The following is a 25,215-nucleotide window of genomic DNA, read 5'->3' on the forward strand; positions in this document are numbered from 1 at the left end:
CTTGTTCTTCCTCAGACACACACAGCAGAGACTCTCTCCGTCCCCGAGGATGTGTGCCCGAGTGTGCTGGTTTATCTCTCGGAGTTTATGGAGCCGACCCACCTCTCCAAGATCCCGTCGGTCCAGATAAGCATGGAAGTGGTAAGTGGGAAGCGAGAGAAGGCGGGGTGCAGGCTCAGATAATTTCTCTTACCTAAGGGGGCTCGGTTAGCGAAGGCGTTATCAATTTCCCAGATTGCCATAGGTCAAGGGAGTGGGGATACATAAACAAAGACAAAAGACAAGCGGAATCTCCAGAGCCGTGCAGCATTGCTATCAGTGGGCGAGGAGTTTTAAAATCGCCCCCACCGGGTCAGCCCGAGGGGGGATACAGACGGTTGTTAGTAGAAAGGTGGGACTGGGAACCTTCGTGCTCGTCTGGGGAAAGAGGCTAGTCCTGACCAGCCCGTCCCTTTGCCACACTAAGACACCGGAGGGAATCCATGGTTCCCTTTCCTCCTCGGATTTCGTTTCGACCAGGATGAAAGTACCCGAGAAAAATTTGAGATCGGGTTGGTAGTAGGCCCGGATATGCAGGACGCATCCCAGGCCACATGGGCCGCGAGACTCTAAACTTAGTTACTGTAGTATCAGTTGAATTTGGAGGTTCTAGAAGGACTTCCAGGCTGCTGATAGCCTGATACGGGGGAAGATAAGAGAACGCCGGGATGTGATTGGGCGATGGTCATCGGGTAGATCTAACCCTAAACGAGTCACGGGGGTGCTGGCAGAGATAATCAATCGGGTACCATTCATCCTAGGTAGTTTATCTATGATTATCCATTCTATCGCCACATACCTTGTCTCCCGTTTCGGTCGGACCAGGCACCCTCGAACTGTGCCCTGTGTCAGACCACCTCACGTGGTCAAAAGTCTTGGAAAATAAGATGTGGGTAGGGGTCGGTTCGGGTGACAGGGGTGACAAGCAGGGTTCAACCGTCACTCCAGGCTACTCCTCATGACCACAGCACATTAGCGCTTGGACCTGATCCAAGTCCTCTCCGCGACCCGCTCGCTTTGCTTCGGATATGTTTCGGCTGCATACAGTAGGATCGTCTCTCTTAATTCAAGGATACTGAGAATAATAAGGAATCAAAGATACTAGTAATAATCATAATATGGTACCCGAAACCGGTATTTGATCAGCCACGTTTCCCCATATTCCCCCCATTGTGATCTTCGCAGAGATTCGCTGTGGTCCGTCGGAGGGTCAGACCAATTTCCACCTCGTTTTTGACCGTTTCTGTGACTAATGGGAAACCCCAGGTCGGATTGTACAGGTGCTTAACTCGACTGTTTTTGGTTTCCCGTCCGTGTTTTCTTCCCCGGAGTGGAGACCGAGTCCGGTGTGGAGTCGGATGCTGATTGGGTGGATAACGTGCCAAGACCATCCGCCTCCCAACTGTTTTCTTGGCATCATCCATTCCTGCCTCTCTTGCTCCTTCTCCTCCTCTCCCCACGCGAGAAATAAGAAAAATGAATTAGAGATCCCTGTCACAGTTTTAGTGCAGCGTGGGATTGCTACCGACCGACCTTAGTTTACGGCTACCACCCTACGTGCTTGGGTCCCTCGCACGCCATCCAATCAGGCTGTTTGACCGTCTCGTTTCTTTGACTGGTTTGAGCTGTTGCTTCGACTTTAGTCTGGGAGAGTATACTAACCTTAGATGGAAATAAAATAATGTAATATTTAAAATATATTAAGGAATTGATTGAAATGGAAACGAGAAAGGAAATTAGAACGAAAAGGATTAATCAACGACAAATAGAGCAACCAGACAAATAACAGAGCATAATGAGAATAATCCTCCAGACTAGCGCTGGCGACCCTGCTTATCAGCCCGCCAGCTTGCACAGCATCCGGACGGACGAGGCCTCGGCTTCCCCCGTCAGCTCCTCTTTTACTCTTTTAAATTCTCTCTCGCATCCTTCTTCTTTTTAACCTTTTCCCTTCCCCCTCCCCCGCCTCACTTCTCTTCTACTTTATTCCTCCTTCTCTACCTCCCTTCTCTCCCTCCCTCTCTCTACATCTCCCGATCTTGGCTTAGGGCTTTGTGTACACAATTCCCTTCCACTAGCCACGCGTGTCGATCTATTCCCAAACAGAGAGTATCCAACGGGATTTTCAACATGGGAGTCCTGGGCGAGAAGGATGACTTCTCGACGGGCATGCCCGTCGGGAAAGTCTCATCGCGCGAAATCAGTCAGGCCGAAGAAGGTGTGCTGGCTTCGGAGCAAGACTCGGAGCTCCATCGCGCCCTCAAAGCTCGTCACATTACTATGATTGGTATGCTTCCCCGGGAGAATCGACAAGGCTGGTGGACTAACAAGCGCAATAGCTATTGGTGGTGCGATTGGTACAGGTCTGCTTATTGGAACGGGAGAGGCACTTGCGAAGTAAGTTTGGAATACTCGTTCTCAATGAAAGTTATAGAGGGCAAAGTACTAACGGATTTACCTTAGGGCTGGCGTAAGTGATTTCCACCATCGGAGAAACAGTGAAAGATAGAAGAGAAAAAGAAAAAGAAAAAGAAAACTAACTCATTTACAGCCCGCAGCTATTCTCATCTCATACTCGTTTGTCGGTTTCATCGTCTATCTGGTCATGTGCGGTCTCGGAGAGATGGCTTCCTGGTTACCTCTTCCCTCTGGTTTCACTGGTTATGCCATTCGCTTCTGTGACCCGGCCTTGGGTTTCGCCATGGGTTGGACGTGCGTGCCCCATACTTCCCCTGACAGCAAATTGCTTGCACTCGCTAACAAAGTCGGTGATGCAGATACTGGTTCAAATATATCATCATCACACCAAATCAGTTAACAGCCGGCGCAATGGTCATCCAGTACTGGATCGACGCAGACCGGGTCAATCCCGGAGTCTGGATCACCGTCTTTCTCGTGCTGATCATCGCCATCAACTACTTCGGTGTCAGTTTCTTTGGCGAATTCGAGTTTTGGCTGTCTTCCTTCAAAATCGTCGTCATCTGCGGCCTGATCCTGCTGTCCTTCATCCTCATGCTGGGCGGCGGTCCCGACCACGACCGCAAAGGATTCCGCTACTGGAAGGAACCCGGCGCCTTCAACACATACATCCAGCATGAAAACAAGGCCGCCGGGCGATTCTATGCCTTCTGGGCCACCATGGTGTCGGCGACCTTCGCTTACCTGGGTACCGAACTGGTCGGTGTGACCGTCGGCGAGGCCCAGAACCCGCGCCGCACCATCCCCCGTGCGATCAAGTTGACCTTCTACCGCATTGTCTTCTTCTACGTGATCAGCGTCCTGCTCGTTGGCACCCTCGTCCCCTACGACTCGAAGGACCTGGCCTTCGCCAAGGAGCAGAACACCGGCGCCTCCGCCTCGCCCTTCGTGGTCGCCATCAAGCTCGCTGGCATCCCCGCCCTCCCCCACATCCTCAACGCCTGCATCCTCGTCTTCGTCTTCTCCGCCGCCAACTCCGATCTCTACATCGCCACGCGCACCATCTACGGCCTCGCCAAAGAAGGCAAAGCGCCCCGGATCCTCGCGCGCACCGACCGCCGCGGCGTGCCCGTCTACGCGCTCATCCTCTGCGCCCTCTTCGCCTGCCTCGCCTACATGAACGTCTCCAGCGACTCCAAGGAAGTCTTCGGCTACTTCGTCGACCTAGTCACCATCTTCGGTCTCCTAACCTGGATCTCCCTCCTCGTCACCCACATCTACTTCGTGCGCGCGCGCAAAGCCCAACAAGTCCCCGAGTCCGACCTCGCCTACAAGGCCCCCTTCGGCATTGCCGGCTCCTACGGCGCCCTCGCCTTCTGCATCCTCATCTCCTTCACCAAGAGCTACGACTGCTTCACCCGCAACGAGGACTGGGGCACCTTCGACTACAAGACCTTCATCACCGCCTACCTCGGCATCCCGCTCTATCTCATCCTCATCTTCGGCTACAAGATCGCGACCCGCTGCAAGGGCGTCATCCCCCACGAGGCGGACCTCTGGACCGGAAAGGATATCATCGACCGCGAGGAGGCCGAGTATCTGGCCCGTAAGGCGGAGCACGAGGAGCAACACGGCAATGCGAGCTGGTTCTATCGTGTCTTTGTTTCGTGGCTATTCTAGAATTGTATTTTCGATAGTACTTATTTACTTCATATATTTTTTTGATGACATGTTGAATGGTTATGATTTTATATTTCTTGTCCTCCTTCTTCTTTCTTTTCTAGTCTTTCAAGTATCTGTATATTAGGGTGTACATGTATAGCAAGCCACGACTTGATCTTTTGAGGGTGACTGAAAGATAGGCACGTGAGTAACCCTAACTTAGCCTGACCGACGGAGGTGTGTGTAAAGATCAAGAGTGTTATAAACCAAAACAGATCAAATCAACAAACCCTATCAACCACAGCCAAGTAAAAAGTCTACAAGTGCACAACCACGAGGGTATCACAGAGTAGAAAAAAAAAAATTCATATTCCCCTAGTCTGCAACATCCAAATCAATCCCAAGCAGAACGGAAAACGAAACTTGAACCCTAGTCGCTAGATACCAGGCCCCTACCTATCAAAAATAGCAAGCAATACGCAATTTCAGTGAAGATAATAGAGAGGAAGGAAAAGCGACGAAAAAATAATATCATTAGTCGTTCAGTCATTATTGAGATATCGATCAATCACAATCACTCTTATAGCATATAGACATCCGGAACGCCCAAAAACGCAAGGTATGAATAAGAGGGTGGACAGAGAAAGATAGGGTTTATCGACGGAAGTTTAGCGACGTCGGCGGAGTTCATAGGATTGTTCTTCGTCTTCGTCGTCTTCATCTTCGATCATCTCCCATTCCTCTTCGAAGTCCTCTTCTTCCGCTTCGAAGTCCTCTTCTTCCGCTTCGCCGCCCGCAAAGTTGGGCTCGTGGGATGGCGATGATGTAGTGTCAACATCGTAGAAGAGGTCTGCGTCCCAGTCGATGGGATCGCTGTCCCCCGCAACGCCCGCCGTCCTGGTACTGCTGCTATTGCCAATAACGAAGAATTGACCAAACCTGACCGCCACGTTGAAGATCTCTTTCCCCGTCGGGATGATGTGCTCCGACGGGAGGAGAAAGCCGTAGCTGCCGCGGTCGCGAAGCTTGATCTGGTACGAGTAGACCGCGTGCAGCTGGTTGTAGAACCAGTCCAGTGCGCTGCCGCCGGAGCTGCCCCCGACGGGGAAGAAGCGCTCCCCGCGGGGAGCGAACTGCTTCGCGGGCGTGACGGTGCCTTCGCAGGCGGAGGTAACGTCGTAGCTTTCGCGCGTGGTCTGTCGGATGATTTTGGCGAGGCCGATGCCAAGCTCTTCGAGGCTTTCGAGGGTTGGGGGCACTGATGAGCAGGAGTAGGAGTAGGGGTAGAGGATCTGCTGCGAGTAGGAGTGGAGGTCGAGGAAGCCGACGATGTCGGCGTTGTTGTTGTGTGTTTCGTTTAATGCCCACCGTGCGAGCTGGTCGGCTTCGACGCCGTCGAAGGGCTCGTCGCCTGCGTAGTCCTCTGCGCAGGGGTTGGAGCGCGTGCGTTCGCCGTCCCATTCGAAGCTCCAGGAGCGGTCGAGGTCGACGCCTGGGCAGAATCGTAGGCTTGTGCGTTGTCGATTCTTGCGCCACAATCGGTCGACTTCCCAGCTGTAGACGTACCCATCTGGGTTGAGTGTCGGTATAAAGACCCAGTCGAGGTCTTCCAGCAGGCGTGTGACGGCTTTGGACTTGCCGTACTTGGTGATCAGGTTGTAGGCGACGAATTTCACAGTCGACGTGCTGATCCACTCGCGCGCGTGGGTGCCCCCCACGACGACGACCGTCTTGCGGGGTGCCGTGGGGTTGCGGGCGTCGTTAACGCCGAGCCGAAGCGCGGGGATCTCGCGGCCCTCGGCCGACACCCCCACGCTGATCATACGGACGTGCGATGTGAACATGGAGGCCATCAAGCGCATCCACGGAACGATGACCGCTAATGGTTGGTAGTTGCGGAACAGAATATCCCCTGCCTGCGCGGATTGCTGAGGGGAGGGACCGAATTTCGGGTGACCTTCTAACCCGATGGGACGACGGGTCGGGTAGGACGAGTAGATCATGTCGGCAACGTTATCGATAAGGGGGGTATAGGCGGTTCGAAGGCTATCGGGGAGAAGGCCTAGCAGTGAAGGAATCTGTGAACGCACACGATCAGTCTGAGTCACTTGACGAACCGGGGCCCTGCTAGTTGACATACGACTTCCTCGGCCAGCCTGATGTCTACAAATTCCGACGTCGATGCCCATACATCCAAGAACAGAATATCCGTTGCCTGGGCCAGCGCCGCGGCCTCCTTGTTATCGCGCAGGTTAAAGCGGAGGACGACATCGCTGCCGTACCGGGCCAGCGTTCGAGATGGCGGAGAGCCATCATAGGACCGGTCGTTGGACGAGCCATGGGAAGATGACTTGGGGATGCCCCATATGCTCTCAATGACCCAATCTCGGACGCGAATCCATGGCCGTTTGCGATCGGAGGGATGAGACGATAGGACTTGAATGGGCTCGACGGGCGGCGGGGGCGTGATACTGGAGCCTGCGGGGACCGCGCCTACCAGGGCAACTAGTGCAACCAGTAGGAGAATCAGGAGAGGACGCATTTTCGGCGAAGATAGGGATGGAATACACCCCCTAAATCATCGTCCTTAGAGGGGTGAGAATAAGATGAGATATTGCAGAATCCAAGCCTGTCAGGGATTCGGAGGGATGTCGGAGGAATGATGGAATGATGGAATGATGGAATGATGGAATGATATCTTGGAAGAGGGCTGGGAGGGAGCCTCAGGCCGCAGTCGAGCTGACTGGGCGCTGGGTGGATTGGCGGGCCCTGATTGGTCGGTTGGTCAGCAGACAGCTGCCTCAGGCATAAGGGCCTCCAGCATTAGGCATCCACATTTCGACCGCAATGAAAGGAGATCATCACTCCGGTCGATGGGGGTGTGTTACGGTCACATCTAGGATGTATCAAATGGTTGGAGATTTATATTCCAGATTCAAGAGGTGGAGCAGTCACACTTGCTTTTCAACGGTTAGGTACCTTAGTTAATGTCTCGAGTCTAACGCATTACTTCCAAATGTACCCAGGCCGCGTGGGCTATTAATATAGACATCTAGCGATTCTCCGACTCGGGTGCGACGTAGCTGAGGTGGCTCGAGGGATTCAGATCAACATAGAGATGTCTCAACGGCTCTGCAAACTGCCGATGGTGACCCACACGAGTGTTTTGAAAGATAACCTGTCGGTGGTTAATTATATTTTGACTACCCAATTCCCTCGTATCAGAATGTCGCGGCTGTGGCTATCTCTATGGACAAATCAGAAGGTGAGGAAAAGAACCTCTCTGTAAGTCATTGCATGTACCGGCCAGATATCGTCTCCACCGTCCCCACCCAAGACCCCGATAAAGTTTCGGGCCATTCTTAGTCGGTTTTACATGCTTAGATAGCAAGTCTCACGAGTCATGACCGTTGGCCCTAGAGACAACGGTTAATCAATACGCAGACCATTAAAGTAGGGTTTAAGCTACCGTCAACCTGAGAGGGATACATGGTTGTCCAGCTGTGGAAGACCAGCTAAAGTCTGGCCCACGGCTGAGTGGGGTTCCGTCCACGTAATCCTGGACATCGTCCAATGGTCTCGTAATGTGGATGTTTTTTTTACTAACATCAGACGGTAGAACAGCCGTATGGAATATCTGAGTGAGCACCTTCTTTCTCAGATGTTGGTTAGATTGGAAGAAGATATATAATCGTCGATCCATTGGTGTAGTGGTGCTGTCAGACATAGGGTGGTCAATGTTGAAGATTCCACCGCGGGGAGACGAAATGACATCAGCATGCAATCTTGCAGGGAATCCCACAAGAACACTTCATACGTAAAAACTTTAAATTATGATATTCTGGTAGAATCCGAGTAAAAAACTAGCAGGGTTAGTAACGTAACAGTAGGGATTGATAGCTCGGGGTAAGGTTAAAGACAGAAACACGCCATGAGATGCACACTTGTAGGTAATTTCGATGTGAGAGCTCCAATCGGATCCTAGACAGGGCGATCCTCGACCGATACATCCTCGTGGGAGAATTGAAGATCCTAATTGAAAGGATAACGTCAGAGAAGACAGAGATAAAGCAGTAGAAAAAGAAAAAGAAGAGAAGAAGTCGTAGAGGAAGAGAAGTAGAAGAGCCACACGTGCCCAGGATTCAACCCAACCAAACCAGGCAAACCAACCAAACCTCCAGGCCTCAGGCCTCTCGACTCTCCACTTTCTCTCATTCTCTCCCTCGCTTTCTGCTTCATCATCTTCATCTTCATCTCTAGTTCATCCCTCCCTTTCCTCCCCCCACTCGAATGTTTCTTTCTGACTGATTCTCTGGAAACCATTGTTACTCCACCCTTCCCTTAGTGCTTTCTCAGCCTCGTCTCGGCTTTCTAGCTCCCGTCCCACCTGGGTGGTCTTCCCCAGCAAAAAAATATACACCCCCTACCCCTCCCCTCCTTGCGCTTCTCCCCCCTCTTGGGCATTATTAGGACGGTACGCTGTGTCTAACTCACAGGCTTATCATTGTGATTGTGTCGCTTGGACCACTCGTTTGTCGTTGAAGAATCGAATCTGGATTATTGGGCAATGTCAGAGTTCGGTCCTATGTAACCACGACGTTCCGCCTAGACTCCCGAGGACTCGTTGATGATCGACTCCCTCCCTGCCCCTTTTTTACCTCTCTGTTCCTCATCCACCGATCAATGCGCCTGCGCCACGTGCTTTCTGCTCGTCTGCCCTCCCCTGTCAACCTGGTCGCAATGTTCATCGGCTGCGCTTGAAGCTGACGCACGCAATCCTACCCCTGGAACCTGTCACTCTCCCGCTCCCTTGGTCGCATTGACCCCCTCCCTCCAGTCTCGCGCGGCTGCCGTTCAACGACCCCCCACCAGAACCAACGGTCAATTGAACATCTTCGATCGGATGGGTGTCTCGATCCGATTGTTCTGCAAGCTCCCTTAAGCCTCTGGCCCCGGCTTTTTCGCCGCCATGCATTGGAAAGGATTACGGATCAGTTCGTCGGACGGCAACGATTCCAAGAGACGGAGCATTGTTGAACCGCAATCCAATTTCCGCTATAGCGAACATTTGCCTCGTCCGACCCTCTCAACCACCCACCTGCCCTCTCGTCGTTCTGAATCCGCTTCCCGATCCCCTCCTCAGGCCGAACCCGAGCACACCGACCGCCCGCAGTCCAACAGTGACCCGCATGACGGCTCCGAAAACATAATCACCAAGACCCAGAGCCCCGGTGCTGGGTTGTCAGCGACAGATGGTTCCAACGTGCGCAGGAACCGTTTCAGCTTTTTCAGACTACGTCACGCATCCGATCCGCAGTTATCCAAATCATACGCCAAGGCGGAAGAAGACATCCCCCCAGTGCCATCCCTACCGCCGCGTTGGTCTACCCCCTTGATGCCCCTGGGGTCTCTCCTCTGTTCTCCACGTGACCGCTGGCTAATCTGTACATCTGCTTGAGATAGCGACGATCATCACTACCGCCCCGACGAGTCATGATCTGGACCAACCCACCAAGCGCCGGCCGAAATTTAGTCCCATCCCGGAACATAAAAAGTCCCCCGCTGAGGCACCGTCGAGTCCAACTCCAATGTCCGCCCATACCCCCCACGATTCGATTGTATCCCAGTCCGCAGACCCCGCCCTGTCAGCATCCGCCAGTAACGGCGAAGAGGCAGGGCGCCTATCCACGACTTCCATCAGAAGCAGTCCCCGGGAACAGCACAACGACTCGTATCGCTCTTCAGTCGCCGATCCCAGGTTTTCCGAGTCCTCCCGCTCGGATCAAAGTTTAGGGGATCGGGGCATGTCCCGGAGCTACTCGCCGCGGGAGAATCCCCTGGACAGCTTGGCCGGGGGGAAACGATTCCGCCTCCCCCGCTGGAAACGCAATCGGGGCCCCCTCTTCCCTCTTCCCCCACGACCAACCGGGCCGCCCTCGGATGGCGCTGTTCCGAAATCGGCCGTGATGGACTACGCGTCGAAACGGGGTCTCCCGGAGAGTCCGGATGGGGATCACATATCGCCCCTCCACTCCCCCGCCCGCTCGTCGGCGGGCCTGGCCTCCTCACGGCCACCCCTGCTGCGACAGGACTCGGCCAACTCCAACAATTCGGCTCGCTCAACTCCGTCGACTCGCAGTCGCAAGACCAAGACGCGGGCGCGGTCGTCGACATTGGATTCGCTAGCCAACGTGCGGGAACACGAGCACCAGTCCTCCCCTCACCTCACTTCCTCCGGACGGACTTCTACGTCGACTAGCGGCCGGAAAAGCTTTGGTGAGTTTTTGGGCATCTCGCAGCGCTTTGCGCCGTCGCCCACCACGAGGAGCCCTGGAACGCCCAAGTCGTCGATGCCATCGTATCCGGAACGAGAAGAGGGCGACACGCCGGGTACGTATCTGGCTCGGCTAGAAGAGCAGCTCCCGCGGAACACGATCGCAAATATTCTGTCCCAATTCAATGACGAATTCTTCACAACGGCGCTACGAAAATTTATGCGTGGATTCTCTTTCTTCCAAGACCCCATCGACATGGCCATCCGCAAGCTGCTGATGGAAGTGGAGCTGCCCAAGGAAACCCAGCAGATTGACCGGTTCCTTCAGAGCTTTGCAGATCGTTATCACGAATGCAATCCGGGAATATTTGCCTCGCCCGATCAAGCATACTTCATCGCTTTTTCCATTCTGATCCTTCATACCGACGTCTTCAACAAAAACAACAAGCGCAAAATGCAGAAGCCGGACTATGTGAAGAATACCCGCGGCGAAGGGATTGCGGATGAAATCCTCGAGTGTTTCTATGAAAACATCTCCTACACGCCGTTTATTCGCATCGAGGATGCCAACACCAATGGGCGCCAATTGACCAGACCGCGGCGTGGCTTGCTGAAGACGGCGAGTTCCGACCATCTCTCTCGCGCGTCCAGGGAGCCGGTCGATCCATATACATTGATCATGGATGGGAAACTGGATCACCTGCGCCCCAGTCTTAAGGACGTGATGAACCTGGACGATACCTATAGCTGTGAGGGAACTGCGGGACCCGCCAATGTAGATGATCTCCATCGTGTGTTCGCCAAATCTGGAATCCTGCAGATCTTGTCGCCGCGGTCGAGGCCGGATGCCTTCATGCCCGCCAGCATTGACAACCCGGCGGACTCCAACCCGGGGTTGGTGGACATCAAGGTGGCCAAGGTCGGGCTGTTGTGGAGGAAGGATCCGAAGAAAAAGCGAGCCCGGTCCCCATGGCAAGAATGGGGCGCTCTTCTCACTCTCTCGCAGTTGTATTTCTTCCGCGACGTGAATTGGGTGAAATCCTTGATGGCGCAGCACGAGCAACACCAGGATGAGGGCCGCCGCCGAGCAGTAGTCTTTCGGCCGCCTCTGACCGAGTTTAAACCCGACAGCATCATGTCGACTGACGACGCGGTGGCGTTGCTGGATACGGGCTACAAAAAGCACAAGCATGCCTTTGTTTTGGTGCGCCACAACGCACTGGAAGAAGTTTTCCTGGCCAACAGTGAAGGGGATATGAATGACTGGCTGGCGAAGGTCAACTATGCGGCGACCTTTCGCACCACGGGGGTGCGGACCAAGGCAATGATTGCCACCAATTATGACGCCCAGCGGAACCGAATGAGCCGCCCGAGCTCCGCCGTGTCTGGCAGCACGCATCGGTCGATGGATAAGGAACCCCCCTCGCCAAACCCCGGGGCCGATATGCCCCAGGATATGGCGCTGGCGCGTCGGGAACTGATGCAGCAGAAGATCCGCGAGGCCAATGAACAACTCTTCGTGGGGCAAAGGCAGCTGGACGATCTTCTCCGAAATGCCCGGCACTTGCAGGTCTTGACGCCGGTGAACTCCCGAGCGAGGGAAAACGTGATCATGGCCGCCGGCCGAATGGCGGCGAAACTAAAATGGGTGCGACAGGACATCTGGCGCACCAAGTGCTACCGGGAAGTGCTCGTTCGAGACTTGGGGAAAGATCCGGTCGAAGCTCAGTCCGCTGGGGAGCTGCCACATCTTCAGATCCCAATCGCCCACCCTTCCTCTGCTGGATCCGACGGGTCTCAGGTCGAGAAGCCGGCTTCCCCGGTCGTAGAAACTCGCCCCGCGGCTGACGCACCGCCCGCCCAGGACCTTGTCTCGCAACCGGCCGCCTTGGAACCACGAAGGCCCAGTATCCCTACGTCCATCACTTCAGACCTTGGCCTCCACGTCGGTCGACGGTTGTCTGTGGAAACCCCTAAGGAGCGCGCCAATTCCACCTCTCCGCCGCGGCCCTATGGCTTGGAACGCGATGCCTCTGTGGCAAGCAGAATGGACGCTGCCAGCCTGGGTTCTCGGACTTCCAAGATTACAGGAAGCGTGGACGACGGCGAGGAGCGCCTGCTGCGCGATGCAGGGCTACTGGACGTGAACAGCCCACCCCCGGTACGTCGGCAGTCGCTGGTCCGGTCTGATGGCGACTCGAAACCGGAGGATGGGCCGGATGGTGCCCAAGGTGAACAAGCGGGCCGGATCCGCCGCAGTTTGCACCGGACGCTTCGGGACACCCCCGGTGGACACCATGGTCATTATATCCGGAGCAAGAAGTCCCGCGAGTCGGCGACGTCAAGCATGGCCACCGCCGAAGAAGGGCCCGGAACCAGCGAAGGCGAGGGTCTCTCGCGCAAGTCAGCCAGTTTCACGGTCCACGGAAAGAAGGCGTCGGTTGTGACATTCGGCTCCGAGTGGCAGAACATTCCACCGGAGGAGCGTCTGAAACTGCGCAAGCCTACCCCATCGGATGAGCCACGAATTTCCGAACAGCTCGTTTCCAGCAGAGCCGGGTCAATTGTGTCGGAGGGGAATCAATCCGACTATCCGCAATCGCAGCGGACCGCGAGTACGGCCACGCGAAGGAGTGTGTATCGGCCGGAAGTGGCGGCGGAATCAATTGACGCCGTTGGCCGACTATATCCCGAAGACACGAAGGCCGAGAACGACGATGCCATCGGACATGATTGTAGGGTTTCTGAGATACATGGCGATCATGTTACTGGGGACGCCAAATCCCAGCAGATGCCCCCTCGCTCACCGAAGCAGGCAATCAATGTATGATGAAAGATCCCGGCCACGGGTACTTGAATTTGTTGATCATGAACTTTATACCCCTTCTTTTTGTATTGATTTTGTTGCGTCTTTGGTGGGTTTCTTTAAATTCATCGTTCTTTTCTTTGGTACCGTGCAATACACATAGGCTAGCGACTCGGAGATTCGTACGTGGTGTCCCACTGCATCAGCGTTTGGTCAAGCTTTGACCTAGATTTAGAGATGTCTGTTTTGCCATGAGTCCGGAATGAATGGTTAGATTTGGTCGCTCTTTGTTGTTTCCTATTTGTTTCAGTGCCAGGGCCCTATGTATTTGGTCCGCCAGACATTGTGATGACGCTCGTTAAAAGCTAGAGGATTTGTTTGAGTCATGGGAGGCTTTGTCTTTTGATTGATTTGAGATACCAGTGTTCTGATCTGGACTTAGGCGCGGTAGAATGGTGATCAGGGTTCAATTGAGACTGACCGTCCAACATATCCCCTATGATCTGATTGAATCCTTGATTTTCTGTGTAGACTGTATTCCGCTTAGTTTTTCCAGGTGTATTGTATGCCATGTTGTAGGCTTTCTTTTTGGCCAACGCCGAGAAGATCAGTTCACGCTGTCATGTCTTCTACTTTTACCTGGCTTAGTCGTCGCGGTTGTTCCAGTGCCCGTTCTCATATCACTTCGAGCCCTCTTGGTCTGCCTGAAACTATTCTCGCTTCTTGTTGGCGTGTTCCTGCTTACAGTCTATTTCTCTACTCTGTTATCCATGATCTTCTATCTTGTCCATTTACTCAACACCTGATCCTGTACTCATCTACGAGTAGTAAAGTGTATGTCTTCTGTCCCTTACCTTTGCTTTGATCACGTTTATTAGTTTACTCCATATGTTTTGACGGTCCAGTGCTGACAAGAAACAGTATGGCCCCGCAGAAACTGTTAGGTCTCGTCCCATCACGTGAGTGCATCTATACAACATCCACCCAAGTGAAAACACGCACAAGCACGTAACATGGAAATCTAACCTCTTTTTGATAACAGAGAAGCTGCAGCAATGGTCCACTCCAGCACAGATACCATCTCTGCCTACCTCCAAAGGGCCTCGGTGCAAAGTGACCACATTCACCTTCACTCAGCCAGATGAACCCTTCCGGGGCTCCAGCACAGCGACAGTCGACGGAATCAACAATGACGAGGACGAGGATGAGGACGAGGACGATGAATTCGACGATTACTCAACCAGTCTCCTCTACTACGAAGGCTCTTTCTACACCAAATACATCAGTCCCACCCTAGGCACCGGCCTCTTCATCGACGAAGCCATTCCAGCAGGCAGCGCCATCGTCGCCGAACGCGTCCTCTGGATCAGCGAGGCCGAACAAGACACCTGCACGACCACAGCAGACGCCACGCTCCTCCTCACCCGCAAGCTCGAAGCCATGGGCAAAAAATGGACCGCCCGCTTCATCGCCCTGTCCCAAGACTCCGACCGCAACAGCGACAACAGCGGCAACGCCCTCGGCGAGATCTGGGACACCCACAACATCTCCACAGTCTGGAACTCCAAACGCGGCGCCATCCTAGGCCCCAACCTCGCCTGGATCAACCACTCCTGCATCCCCAACTGCACCCTCACCATAACCCACCGCTACCCATGCGGAAAAGACGGCCGACGCAAGCCCCACGCCAAGCCCCTCATAGGCCGCGCCATCCTCCGCGCAGCGAAAGACATTCCACGCGGTGCGGAGCTCACAATCGGGTACTTCCATCCGGCAGGCTGCGTCGCCTTCCGCGGCATAAACTGCTACCTGCGGTTCGGGTTCCACTGCGCCTGCCACTGCTGCACGCAGCTGCACTCCGAGCTGGAAGAAACCCTAGAGGGCACCCACCGGCTCGGACTGCTCCTGCAGACGCCCGACCTCGTCACAACCTGGCCGGCTGGCTTCTTCCAAGTCGCCCACGACCTCGAGTACTGCATCGCGAGCGTCACACCCTACGATATCCGGCTTGCCCTGACGTGGGCTAAGTGCGCCCTTGTCGCGGGCTACCACTCTGACTTGGCGCGCGCGATCTGCTTCCTCCGGAAGGCGAGACGGCTGGCTATGCTGATTGAGGGCCCCGTGGGTAAGTTCTATGATCAGCTGATGAGGTGGAGTCAGTCTCCTGAGCTGATGCCTGGGTTTGGCGCTTCCACTCGCGGGTTGTCTTCTTTTGCGGAGTCTGATGCGGTTGTTGATGATGGCGTCGAAGATGAGAATGTTCTCTACATGACTGACGCGAAGAGTCTATCGGAGTATATCCGCGTGTCGCAGTACGAGCGGATCCAGACGAAGGGGGCCGACGATGACGACAAAGAAGAGGAGGAGGAGCAGGACGATGGAAAGAAGAAGCACACCCATCGTCCCAAGTGGAGAATCCTACCTGGAGTCGACGACGGAAAGGCGGGAAAGAAACATCGATCGAGACAGCCCGTGAACATGGTTCTGCGCCTGAAGAGGAAGCTCTTCCGCGAACGATGCGACAGCGAAAATATGCAGATGGAGTTTCTGGATTCGTACTTGCTGACCGTGGTTGGTGTTCTCAAGGATTCGCCGGATCTGAAGCGCTCGTTGGGGAGGAAGAAGGGGATGGGTGAGGCGTAGGGGGTGATTCGGGTGTTGCTTGATTGATGGATATGACAGACATGGGTATGATGGGAGATTGATATGATGGGAGGTGAATGTGATGGCTGGTGGATGTGGATATGTTTGATTATGAGGAGTCCTAAAGTTTGCGTTGGCGAGGGAATCTCGACAGAATGTGGACTCTTGGTGGGATCTATTTAGTTCGTGGCGGTATCCTCCTATCTGGACGAGTGGTTGTACTAGTGCAGCCATACGATAGTTTAAAGCAGACTGACTTTAAATGAGACACTTCTAGCTGTGAACCGTTATGTCTACACTCGATGTGACCACATGGCCATATCCACGTGGGCTCGTCTGTGGTGTATACGCACGTTAGTAAAGTCTACTCCATAGCAGAAGCATGGAAATAATCATCATAACCATGAGTTATGGAATGGCGACATCCTGCCTAGCCCAAGAGAGAGGAGGGACAGGCCGAGATAAACTAATTACATAGAAAATCTCACCCACAGAAACAAATTGCCTCACGAGAAAAGGATCCACCAAGGGAAATGAAACCAAGCCAGAGAACCCCCAGCCACAGATATCAACCTCAGAGCTATCAAACTCATCCAAGAGCCGACCTGACTGCAGAAAGGAAACCGTTATTGGCGTAGGACTGACTTGCGTCCCACAACATAACCCCCCCGAAACTCGAAAACTGCTTCCCATAGCGAACAGCCTGCCCAAGCACGCCAGCAGAGACATACCCCGAGCCAGCAGCCCCCGTATTAGCCGGTGCTCCAATCAAGACCTTGACGTTCTCGTTGCGCGAAGTCGTGCGCGCCCACTCGTCCCAGGTTGCCAAGTTGAAGGTGGGCTGGGAGCTTGAGCCAGCCACGTACGACTGTAGCCCACAGTAGTTATTGTAGAACTGGACCCAGATGGCGTCGAAGTAGGTCGCGCCGTTCAGCATGGCCCCGTTTGCGGCATCGGGGTAGGGACACTGAGGCGCGGCCGTCAGGAAGTACTGTTTGCCGCCATTCTGGTACAGGGCGCGGAGGCGGTTGGCGAAGGCTGGCATGTTGTTGACGGTTGCCTCAAAGTCTAGGTCGAATCCGTCGACGACGGCGTTGCCGAAGGGGCGCAGGGCGTTGTTGTTGGCTGGTCCGAAGGTGTTCCAGATGAGCTGGGCGCCGGATTCGGCTGCTGCTGCGCTGGAGAATCCGCCTTCGGTGTAGGTGGCGCCGCCGATGGAGAGGAGGATGGCTTTACCCTTGGACTGGCAGTATTTGATGTCTTCCCTGGGAGGGTTGTTAGTGTATTAGGTAGTTGGGGGGAAAGGGAAGGGACTCACGCAATTTGGGGACAATTCAGGAGAGAAGTCCCGCTGAATGGGGTGCAGTTGTCGCCTGCGTTCGCGAAGTTTACGGCGGGGACGCCTCCGGGTCCGTTGATCTGGGTGACGAAGGAAATGATGAAGACCTGTGCAGTGTGAGTGGAATTTCCTGTGTGAGTGTGGTTATGAGCACGGCTAGAGGTATGTACGTTGATATCGCCATCTGTATCGAGGAGGTTAGTATAGATGTGGATATGATGTGGGGAGGGAATCTCACTATCGCAGTAATACGAGAGCCGGTGCTGGCTCAAGTCTCCACTAGACTGGCCGTACGAGTTCTGGCCTACAGACAGTTAGATCTTGCATGATAGGGGATTTTGTTGTGAACTTACCCCAGTAGACTACGAGGTTGTTCTTTGCGCCCAGGTTGAGCCCGGCGTGGACTCCCTGCAGCATAGACAAAATTGCACAGAGCACAACGATGAACCAAGCTGACATCATTTTAAGAGCTGTTAGAGTACGACTCAAGAAGTATGTCGAAGATAGGATATCCGGTTTAAAGAAAACTGAAAGAGTGAGCGAGATGGTGAGAGAAGCAGAAGAGCCATAGAGTCCTCGAAGCTCTTTATATACCCCATCATGAGGAACTCTAGGCCCCTGCAGAATGGTTCTTTTCAGAGAGTGACTGTAGAAATCAACGGAACGGCTGATACCACCTCATATCATCTGGGACAATCATCTGTGTACTGGGTGATAACTCTTGGTCTAAGATCAAGCTAAGCTAAAGCCAAATCCCGGAGTGAAGCCGATCACGATAAAGTGATATGCGAGCAATGATAGCCAGTTAGGGTTCTCTCCGAGGGGATTGAAAGGAATTCTTTAGAGTTCTTCAGCAAAGTTCACACATGATCCAAGGCACGTCCTGAAACTGGTCACAAACGCAGAGTAAAAGTATCTCATAGTTCTCACGCCTGTAAGACCAATCCTGTGGTGCGATAAACAGGGGTAAGGCATGGCGGATTAGGCGCAGTGTCACAAATGCTGCATGGTGTCAGCCGTATGATCTCATCATGTAGAGGCTTTTATCTCCACGTGGATTATGGTGGCTTGAAAATGGCTGAATTTTGTTATAATCCCCTAATAAATAGCTGATCTGAACCTAGGAAAATTCTCTATGATATAGCTATCGAATATTGGCCGGGCTGGACAGCATGACACGAGGTAACAAAGTTGTGAAATTAAACTGGAGACCAAAACATAAGAAGAACCCTGGACATGAGTCAGTTCGAGTGATGACAGTGATAGGTTGGAATGATTGTTCCACCGGTGACCGGAGGATATCAGTAACTTGAATTCAACTAACCCTAATTTCATGAACACCCGCAGTCACATCTCGATCTCCTTACTCTTGCTTTGACACAAAACTAACATTCACTATCAAGCTGGCCGGAACGTTGGAAAGCTCTGCAACGTCTTATCGTATATCAAATGACTATACAACCTGAGCGTGTTTTGATTCTCCACGGTTGGATAGCATCCTACTCAAGATGAATGCTACCCGGCCTGCCATATAACCCCTCAAACTTAGATAACAAACCTAGATAGAAAACCTAGAAAAGAGCAAACGCTAAATGCCATCTAGCTGCCATCCTCCTGAATATGCCAATATCGCTACTACCTCGTCAATTGTCCTCTGACGTGTCATCTCTTTAGCAAAGCCGGCGTACTCCAACACCGGCGCAACGAGATCTCCAGCTGACGTGGGAGTCAAGTCCGGAGGAATGGATCAACTCAAAGGAGTGGTAGGGCGTTTCATCCTGTCCTCACTGCATAAACTGTGGCCCCTTATTCAAGTTGCCAAGTCAGCGTACGAGAGAAGGATAGCATCGGCAGGGTATCGAAATCCGTTGGTAACTCAATACCACAGTCAACGTCCCCAGTTCCTACCGTCGCGCTAAACAGTGCACCATTTCCGGCAACCCGAACAGAAACGCCTCGTTGCTGACGGTGTCGCATACGAACTCCCCTCGACCGTTCCATCCATCAGACCGTATTTGATCCGATGGCCCGGTCGACCTGCAACTGGTTGGCGATTGGTGTTGCGGTGCCCACGGTTTTGAGACCCCAGAGCAGGGGACATCTCGCGCAGTCGACGCTGGAGGTAGAGCTGGATGAATACTGGGAGAAATATCAGGGTGTTGGACACCTGACGAGTTCCTAACTGTATTCTCATCCTACGGAAATCCAATTGGAATATTGATTAATAGAGAGGAGATACTTGTGGAGCATCAAGTCTCTACCACTCGCCAATTGGTGACTTGGGTTACATGGTCGAGGTAAAAGACATGCTAGCAATACTGGATTTGATATGTACCAGTCTTTGGTTGTATGGACAGGATCAATTAGATTTATTTATCTGGCCAATCGTTCTGTTAGTAGTTTACAAATCCCATGAATGTTGATATAAATATATAGATATAAATTTATATGGGAGAGAGAAACATATACTTGTCTGTCCACTTCAACAGCATGCCATAGAACGAATAAAGTTATGCTGCTATTGTGCAACTTGTGAAGTAGATTACATAATTGAAAACTGCATTAAGGACTCTATCACGGTCTAACCCGATTGGGAGCTCCCCGGACGATCTCCATCCGGATTGGGAAAAGCCTCACTTTCCTCACTTTCTCCTCTCGGTTTCTCCAGGTCATTTTATTTTTCCCTGAGACCATCCATGGTTCTCTCCCCGTCCGAACCAACTTCTCCCTGATATCTTCGGGAGTGGTCCTTGGAAGCTCGGACCCTGATGGAACCAGGATCACGGCCGGCATCAGGCAGATTGGAGGAGGGATTGACATGATTCCCATCCCCACATCCACTGCCCTGCCGTCGATCCACCCACCAGTTCATTCGTTCGTTTCTTCGTTGATAACTTCGTGGTCGGAATGTATTCGTTACTGCGGCAAAGACTGGTATGTCCCAATGGATTGTGTGGCGGCCATCGATCCAGCTGACCTGATCCTCTCCTCCCCCAGAAGCCCCCCATCCACGCCCGTCATCACATCGATCAATCTCACTCGGCGTTGTGGAGAGACGGGATAGCTCGAGTTTCCGCTCGAGCTATTTTGCTTTAGCTTCCTGGACTAATTTAGTCCCTGAGATCCATCACAGCGCCAAGGGAGAGCCAATAGCCTGATCCCGGTCATACCGCATCTCTCCGTCCTTTGATTTCCTTTATTATTTTTTCTTTGATTATCTTTCTTTCTTCGTCTCGTCTATTTCTATCCCCCCTTTGGTTCCTTTGTTTTGTCCCCTAGCGGGATTGAATGAATCGACGGTGGATGCTGGTCGGTGCTGTGACGACCTTTTAATAGCGGTCTGAAGTGCTCCTCTCCTTTCGTCATTCTTCGTTCTTCTTCCTCCACTTGGATTCCTTTCTTCCCCTCATCATCCACTCTTGTCCATTCTTCGACTGCCCACTATTTTTTGCGTTCTTTGTAGTGGGACCCTCCAATCCTTCACCTATCCCCTCGTCGCTTCTCATTCCGTCCCACTACCGTCATTGTTTTGATCGTTGTCGGCCGCCGACCGTCTCTTCCTCCCTCTCGATCGGACACGCTACACAAAGATTCCGCTACAGGAGGGGTGAAACACAAAAAACGTCTCCGTCCCTTTGCTCTCGCCTCCATTTTTTCCATTCTGCAGCCCTTCTCTTCACGCACGCCCTCTCCTACCACTGATGTTGAACGTCAACCGTGCGTCCTGAACATTCACCCCGTCAGCTGTGGTCTCAACCAATGCGACCGCACACCGTAGCGATCTCAGGACATACCGAAGCGGTTTGACGCGTCCGACATGTCATCCCACTCCGCCAGCATGAAGAGCAAGGCGGCCAACACCCATTCGTCCGCGCGTCTGGCTTCGGGCGGGAAAATCCCGCGAACTCCCAACAGACCACCGCAGCATCAGGCGACCTTGTCCCTCGGTACCGTGGTCGGTACCACCACCACCTCGCCGACCGGCTTTTCCAGCCACGACCAAAGTCGGTCCTTCGCGATCTGTGCGGGCTCTGCCGCTGTCCTGGCGGAGCTGGGTGCGGACAACACCGTGAGCCAGCGCTTCTTCCGCGCACGCCCTTCAGCGACCAGTGTCAACCCGGTCACCTCCTTCTACCACCAATCCACCCCACCAGGCACCCCCGATTCGCGCTCGCGTTCGGTATCGGGCATCAAATCTACCCCCCACGGCAATGGACTCAACGGTTCCCCTGCGTCGCATGAGTTGCCCGACGGCGGCAGTCCCCGCCCGTGGTCTTCCCGAGAGCGGGTCAAAGCGGTGACCAGCGTCTGCATCAGTCCCAACGGAAGGCTCCTGGCCGTCGGCGAGGTGAGTATCAAGCGGGCCAGGGAAACGGGCAGTCAATGCTGACAGGAATCTCTCAGACCGGCTATAACCCGAGGGTTATGATCTTCTCCACCGACAAAGATGCGGCCGGCGACATTCCGCTCTCGATTCTCCACGAACACACGTTCGGCGTCCGCAGTCTGGCATTCAGTTCCAACTCCCTGTATCTGGCCTCCCTCGGCGACGCCAACGACGGCTTCCTCTTCGTCTGGTCCGTCAATCTGAAAAATGGTTCCACCAAATTACATTCGACCAATAAATGCACGGCGCACGTGCGCGACATGCATTGGATGGGGCAAACCCTGATCACGTAAGTTGCTGTCCCAACATATGTACATGTATATATTTGCCGACGGCGCATTGCTCACCCACGGATAGTGTAGGCGTCCGTCATGTGAAGGTCTGGCGGCTGCCAGAGTCCAGACCTAGCTCACCCACCAAGTCACGACTGACGGTGGACGGCACCCCCAGCTCCCCGAGCGTTGCCCCTAAGGCTCTTGCAGGGCGGAACTGCGTCCTCGGTTCACTTGTGGATAGCACTTTCACGAGCGTGGTCAGCATCTCCGATCATGAAGCGGTGGTGGGCACGGAATCAGGGACCCTGTGCCTTCTCGATGACACCGAGGGATCCCAGAAACTCTCCGTGGTGCAGAACCTAGATTTCGGCGTGACCTCTCTGGCGGTGGACGTGGATGAATCCTGTCTCTGGGTCGGTGGTCGTGGAAATCGGATCCGGAGATTCTCCTTGGAGACATTACGGACGCCAGTCACCCCGTCTCGCCCCACGAGCTCCAGGTCATCCTCAGGGGGGAAGGCCATGGAACCGGCGATTGCGTGTCTGGGCTCTCTTTCTTCTCACGTCATTGCCATTGATAGCACCAAGGCGATCCATCTCTGTCCCACCGATGCACTGGACCAGAGTGACGAGTTAACTCACATGGAAAAGACGCTCCTCGGCCACACGGACAGCGTCCTCGGTGTCGGTCCCTTGAAGACACCCAACCCCACTGGTGCCGACTTCTTCACCTGGTCACGCGGGGGGATGGTGAACTTCTTGGACACGCGAGGATACTGCCACAGTTCTCGAACAATCGCCTTGGATCATCTTCCGGACATGGACGACGAATCGTGCAACGAACTGCGAGTCCTCCGGTCCACGGACGACATGGATTTCTTTCTATCTGGGGACAAGCTGGGTGTTTTGAGGTGAGTAGTAGATGGTTGTCGGCGGTTGGTTCGCTATGGTGGCTGACAGACTGCAGAATCTTTGCCGGAGAGTCCTGGAATTGTGTTCACGAGGTTCGGGCCCATGGCGGCGAAATTACCGACATTGCCGTTCACGAGGACGATGACACTTGTTTGGTGGCCAGCTCGGGCCGGGATCGCATGGTTCAGCTCTTTCAGAAAACCGGGGAGAGTCTGGAGTTGGTTCAAACCATGGACGATCATGTCGGGAGCGTGGGGCAGCTTCTCTTCATCGACGACGGGAACAAGCTCCTCTCATGCTCGGCAGACCGCACCATCCTGATTCGCGAACAGGCTACGAGGGACGTCGACGGTACAACCGCCATTGCGTACCTGACCACGCGGGCCATCACCATGAAATCCTCCCCGGTATCCATGACCCTGTCCGCCGAGGACTCAGACCGTCTCATTGTCTCTACTGCGGACCGCTGTATCCAGCAGTACGATCTCAGTTCAGGTCGTCATGTGCAGTCGTTTCGCGCGGCTGACTCCGAGTCAGGCGACACAGTCGTTATGGGCTCCTTGGCGTCGGCTGCGGAGGTGGAGGGCGAGAGTCCTCCGCTCCTCTTTGGCGTGTCAGGCACGGACAAGTCCATTCGAATCTATGACTTGGAGCGGTGTGCCCTTCTCGCTGGTGAATTTGGGCACACGGAAGGAATCAGCGGCGTCCACTTGCTGGAAAAGCGATCCAGCGACCCCGACGGGCCCGTGACCCGAACCCTTATCAGCACGGGTATGGATGGTGTTGTCATGATATGGGATATCTCCGTCCAACCAAACCATTCCCAGGAGAACACACAATCTACCTCGAACGAGGAGGACACTCCCTCCAAAGATTTGGCATCCTCCAAACCTCTGCGCAAAATCCTCTCGAGGAACGAGATCGCTGGGTTTCATCGACCGGAACACCTGGGCACCCCAACCCCGGTGCGGGCGCATTCCCCGCCTCTCATCCGCAAAGTATCCAAGCTTTCACTGAGCTCGGCTAAGCACGGCCATTCAACACCTCCATCGGTATCGGTTCATCCCCCGCCTGCCTCGGGGACCCGCTCGGACCATGCGCGTCGCACTCCATCACCCCATAGTCCTCAATCCACTGTCGCGAGCAGACACCGCTCCGGTCATCACTCGCGTCGCTCGTCTCTAGACTCGCGGCATCACGTACCGAAATCGAGCAAGTCCCGGTTTGGGAGCATCAACATGTCTACTGAGCAGGTTTGCCACACGCTCCAAGCGTACCGAAAGAAGCTAGACCGGTGCAAGGATCGGATCCGCGCCCAGAAAGTCTTGGAGCGAGAACTCCAACTGACTCTGCAGGTATTGGATGCCCGCGCGCAGCACGAGGAGGCTGGAGAATTGGAAAGCGACAGCAGCGACAAGGAGAATGAACCGATCCATGGAGATGTCAAGCATAAGCATGTACGGAGACCGCGTCGGGCCTCTTCGAGCTCGGATCTGAGTGACACGGAGTCGGATAAAGCTCACCATCTTTCGGTTGATTCTGATGGAGAGGGCTAGTCTAGTTAATCTTTCCCATCTCAGTGAGCTTTTCTTGTTACATTGATTTATTTCGTTGATTTAATTCGTTGGTTTGTTTCGTTGGTTTTCTTTACACTAGTCTCATTGGTTCCAACTGTCATGCTGTGGTCTCGAAAGACAATTGTATCACAAACATTATGGGCGTTACACACGGAATTATGTTTGAATCTAGATATTCCAATTTTAGCTTGAGCTTGATGAAAAGGGTTAATCTAGAGGCCAGGGGCTATGCCATCATGTTTCTGTTGGTCAACATCTCCTTGCTTGATTGTAACACCTGCACTCATGTAATGATTGTAGGCTAAGCTCGACAAGCACTCCATTTCCCCAAGATCATGCACAGCGCACAGTATCAACAACAAAACAACACACCCACCCATCCACTACAACCGCACCTGAAATCTCGGGTTCGGCCTAATCGCCGCTCCATACTTCAGCAAAAATACCGGAGCCGGAATAAAGGCCACAGCAATAAACCCAAGCAAACTATTCCCCCAGCCATACCCAAGATCATCATACAGCCTCTGCGGCACCAACGGCAGAATCGCTCCAAGCAAAGACCGCACAACCGTATTACTCGCCATAGCACTCGCCGCAAAGATAGTAGACGTCTCCACAAGATAAACCTGCACAGACATAAAACCCAACAGCACCCCGAACCTAAAAATCCCCGTGCCCACGATAGGCACAATCCAGTGGACGGCATACTGCGCCGTCCAGCCGTATATGAATAGTGTTAGTGTCTGTTGGGATATCGGTCATATCAAGCCCGACCAAAATGCCAATTTGGTATTTCGGTGCTGTGGCTGAGGGTACCCATTTTATATAACATATGCGTTCAATAGGTATGGAGTACGCTGTAGAGGTGTGCGCGGGACTAGAGG

At 53.7% G+C, this 25,215-nt stretch overlaps 6 protein-coding genes across 6 annotated transcripts; 4 read left to right on the top strand and 2 right to left on the bottom strand.

Annotated features, from left to right (window-relative positions):
- Positions 1 to 2,003: 2,003 nt before the first annotated feature.
- BDW47DRAFT_103145 (dicarboxylic amino acid permease agtA) lies at positions 2,004 to 4,192 on the top strand. The gene is made up of 5 exons (XM_024812010.1): positions 2,004 to 2,326; positions 2,379 to 2,436; positions 2,503 to 2,509; positions 2,591 to 2,751; positions 2,817 to 4,192. Exons 1-5 carry the CDS (start codon positions 2,170 to 2,172, stop codon positions 4,135 to 4,137), a joined length of 1,704 nt encoding a protein of 567 aa, XP_024673513.1. The 5' UTR covers positions 2,004 to 2,169; the 3' UTR covers positions 4,138 to 4,192.
- Positions 4,193 to 4,787: 595 nt separating this feature from the next.
- BDW47DRAFT_124493 (M14 family metallopeptidase) lies at positions 4,788 to 6,661 on the bottom strand (the record flags this gene model as incomplete). Its single annotated transcript, XM_024816267.1, has 2 exons — positions 4,788 to 6,197; positions 6,260 to 6,661. 2 exons carry the CDS (start codon positions 6,659 to 6,661, stop codon positions 4,788 to 4,790), a joined length of 1,812 nt encoding a protein of 603 aa, XP_024673514.1.
- A 1,933-nt stretch (positions 6,662 to 8,594) lies between these two features.
- Positions 8,595 to 13,223, top strand: BDW47DRAFT_130907 (Arf family guanine nucleotide exchange factor SYT1; the record flags this gene model as incomplete). Its single annotated transcript, XM_024817200.1, has 3 exons — positions 8,595 to 9,497; positions 9,583 to 13,008; positions 13,045 to 13,223. Exons 1-3 carry the CDS (start codon positions 9,089 to 9,091, stop codon positions 13,221 to 13,223), a joined length of 4,014 nt encoding a protein of 1,337 aa, XP_024673515.1. The 5' UTR covers positions 8,595 to 9,088.
- An 898-nt stretch (positions 13,224 to 14,121) lies between these two features.
- On the top strand, positions 14,122 to 15,842 carry BDW47DRAFT_124495 (uncharacterized protein; the record flags this gene model as incomplete). Its single annotated transcript, XM_024816268.1, has 2 exons — positions 14,122 to 14,158; positions 14,242 to 15,842. The coding sequence occupies 2 exons, from the start codon at positions 14,122 to 14,124 to the stop codon at positions 15,840 to 15,842; spliced, it is 1,638 nt and encodes a 545-aa protein (XP_024673516.1).
- A 589-nt stretch (positions 15,843 to 16,431) lies between these two features.
- Positions 16,432 to 17,598, bottom strand: BDW47DRAFT_124496 (glycoside hydrolase family 18 protein; the record flags this gene model as incomplete). The annotated part of the gene is made up of 5 exons (XM_024816269.1): positions 16,432 to 17,107; positions 17,161 to 17,288; positions 17,352 to 17,365; positions 17,420 to 17,485; positions 17,535 to 17,598. The coding sequence occupies 5 exons, from the start codon at positions 17,596 to 17,598 to the stop codon at positions 16,432 to 16,434; spliced, it is 948 nt and encodes a 315-aa protein (XP_024673517.1).
- Positions 17,599 to 20,559: 2,961 nt separating this feature from the next.
- BDW47DRAFT_13324 (WD40 repeat domain-containing protein) lies at positions 20,560 to 24,334 on the top strand. Its single transcript, XM_024817791.1, has 4 exons — positions 20,560 to 21,529; positions 21,586 to 21,857; positions 21,926 to 22,753; positions 22,810 to 24,334. Exons 1-4 carry the CDS (start codon positions 20,999 to 21,001, stop codon positions 24,308 to 24,310), a joined length of 3,132 nt encoding a protein of 1,043 aa, XP_024673518.1. The 5' UTR covers positions 20,560 to 20,998; the 3' UTR covers positions 24,311 to 24,334.
- The last annotated feature ends 881 nt before the right edge of the window (positions 24,335 to 25,215 follow it).

The sequence above is a fragment of the Aspergillus candidus genome, assembly GCF_002847045.1.
Source record: "Aspergillus candidus strain CBS 102.13 unplaced genomic scaffold BDW47scaffold_13, whole genome shotgun sequence".
NCBI lineage: Eukaryota > Fungi > Ascomycota > Eurotiomycetes > Eurotiales > Aspergillaceae > Aspergillus > Aspergillus candidus.

What these genes read in the sequence shown, in the direction of transcription:
- BDW47DRAFT_103145 (XM_024812010.1), top strand. Translation starts at nt 2,170, where the DNA reads ATGGGAGTCCTGGGCGAGAAGGATGACTTCTCGACGGGCATGCCCGTC. An exon ending in TCGTCACATTACTATGATTG is followed by an intron (nt 2,327 to 2,378) that starts GTATGCTTCCCC and finishes CAAGCGCAATAG; the next exon opens with CTATTGGTGGTGCGATTGGT. An exon ending in GGTTTCGCCATGGGTTGGAC is followed by an intron (nt 2,752 to 2,816) that starts GTGCGTGCCCCA and finishes TCGGTGATGCAG; the next exon opens with ATACTGGTTCAAATATATCA.
- BDW47DRAFT_13324 (XM_024817791.1), top strand. Translation starts at nt 20,999, where the DNA reads ATGTCATCCCACTCCGCCAGCATGAAGAGCAAGGCGGCCAACACCCAT. An exon ending in GGCTCCTGGCCGTCGGCGAG is followed by an intron (nt 21,530 to 21,585) that starts GTGAGTATCAAG and finishes GGAATCTCTCAG; the next exon opens with ACCGGCTATAACCCGAGGGT. An exon ending in GACAAGCTGGGTGTTTTGAG is followed by an intron (nt 22,754 to 22,809) that starts GTGAGTAGTAGA and finishes GACAGACTGCAG; the next exon opens with AATCTTTGCCGGAGAGTCCT.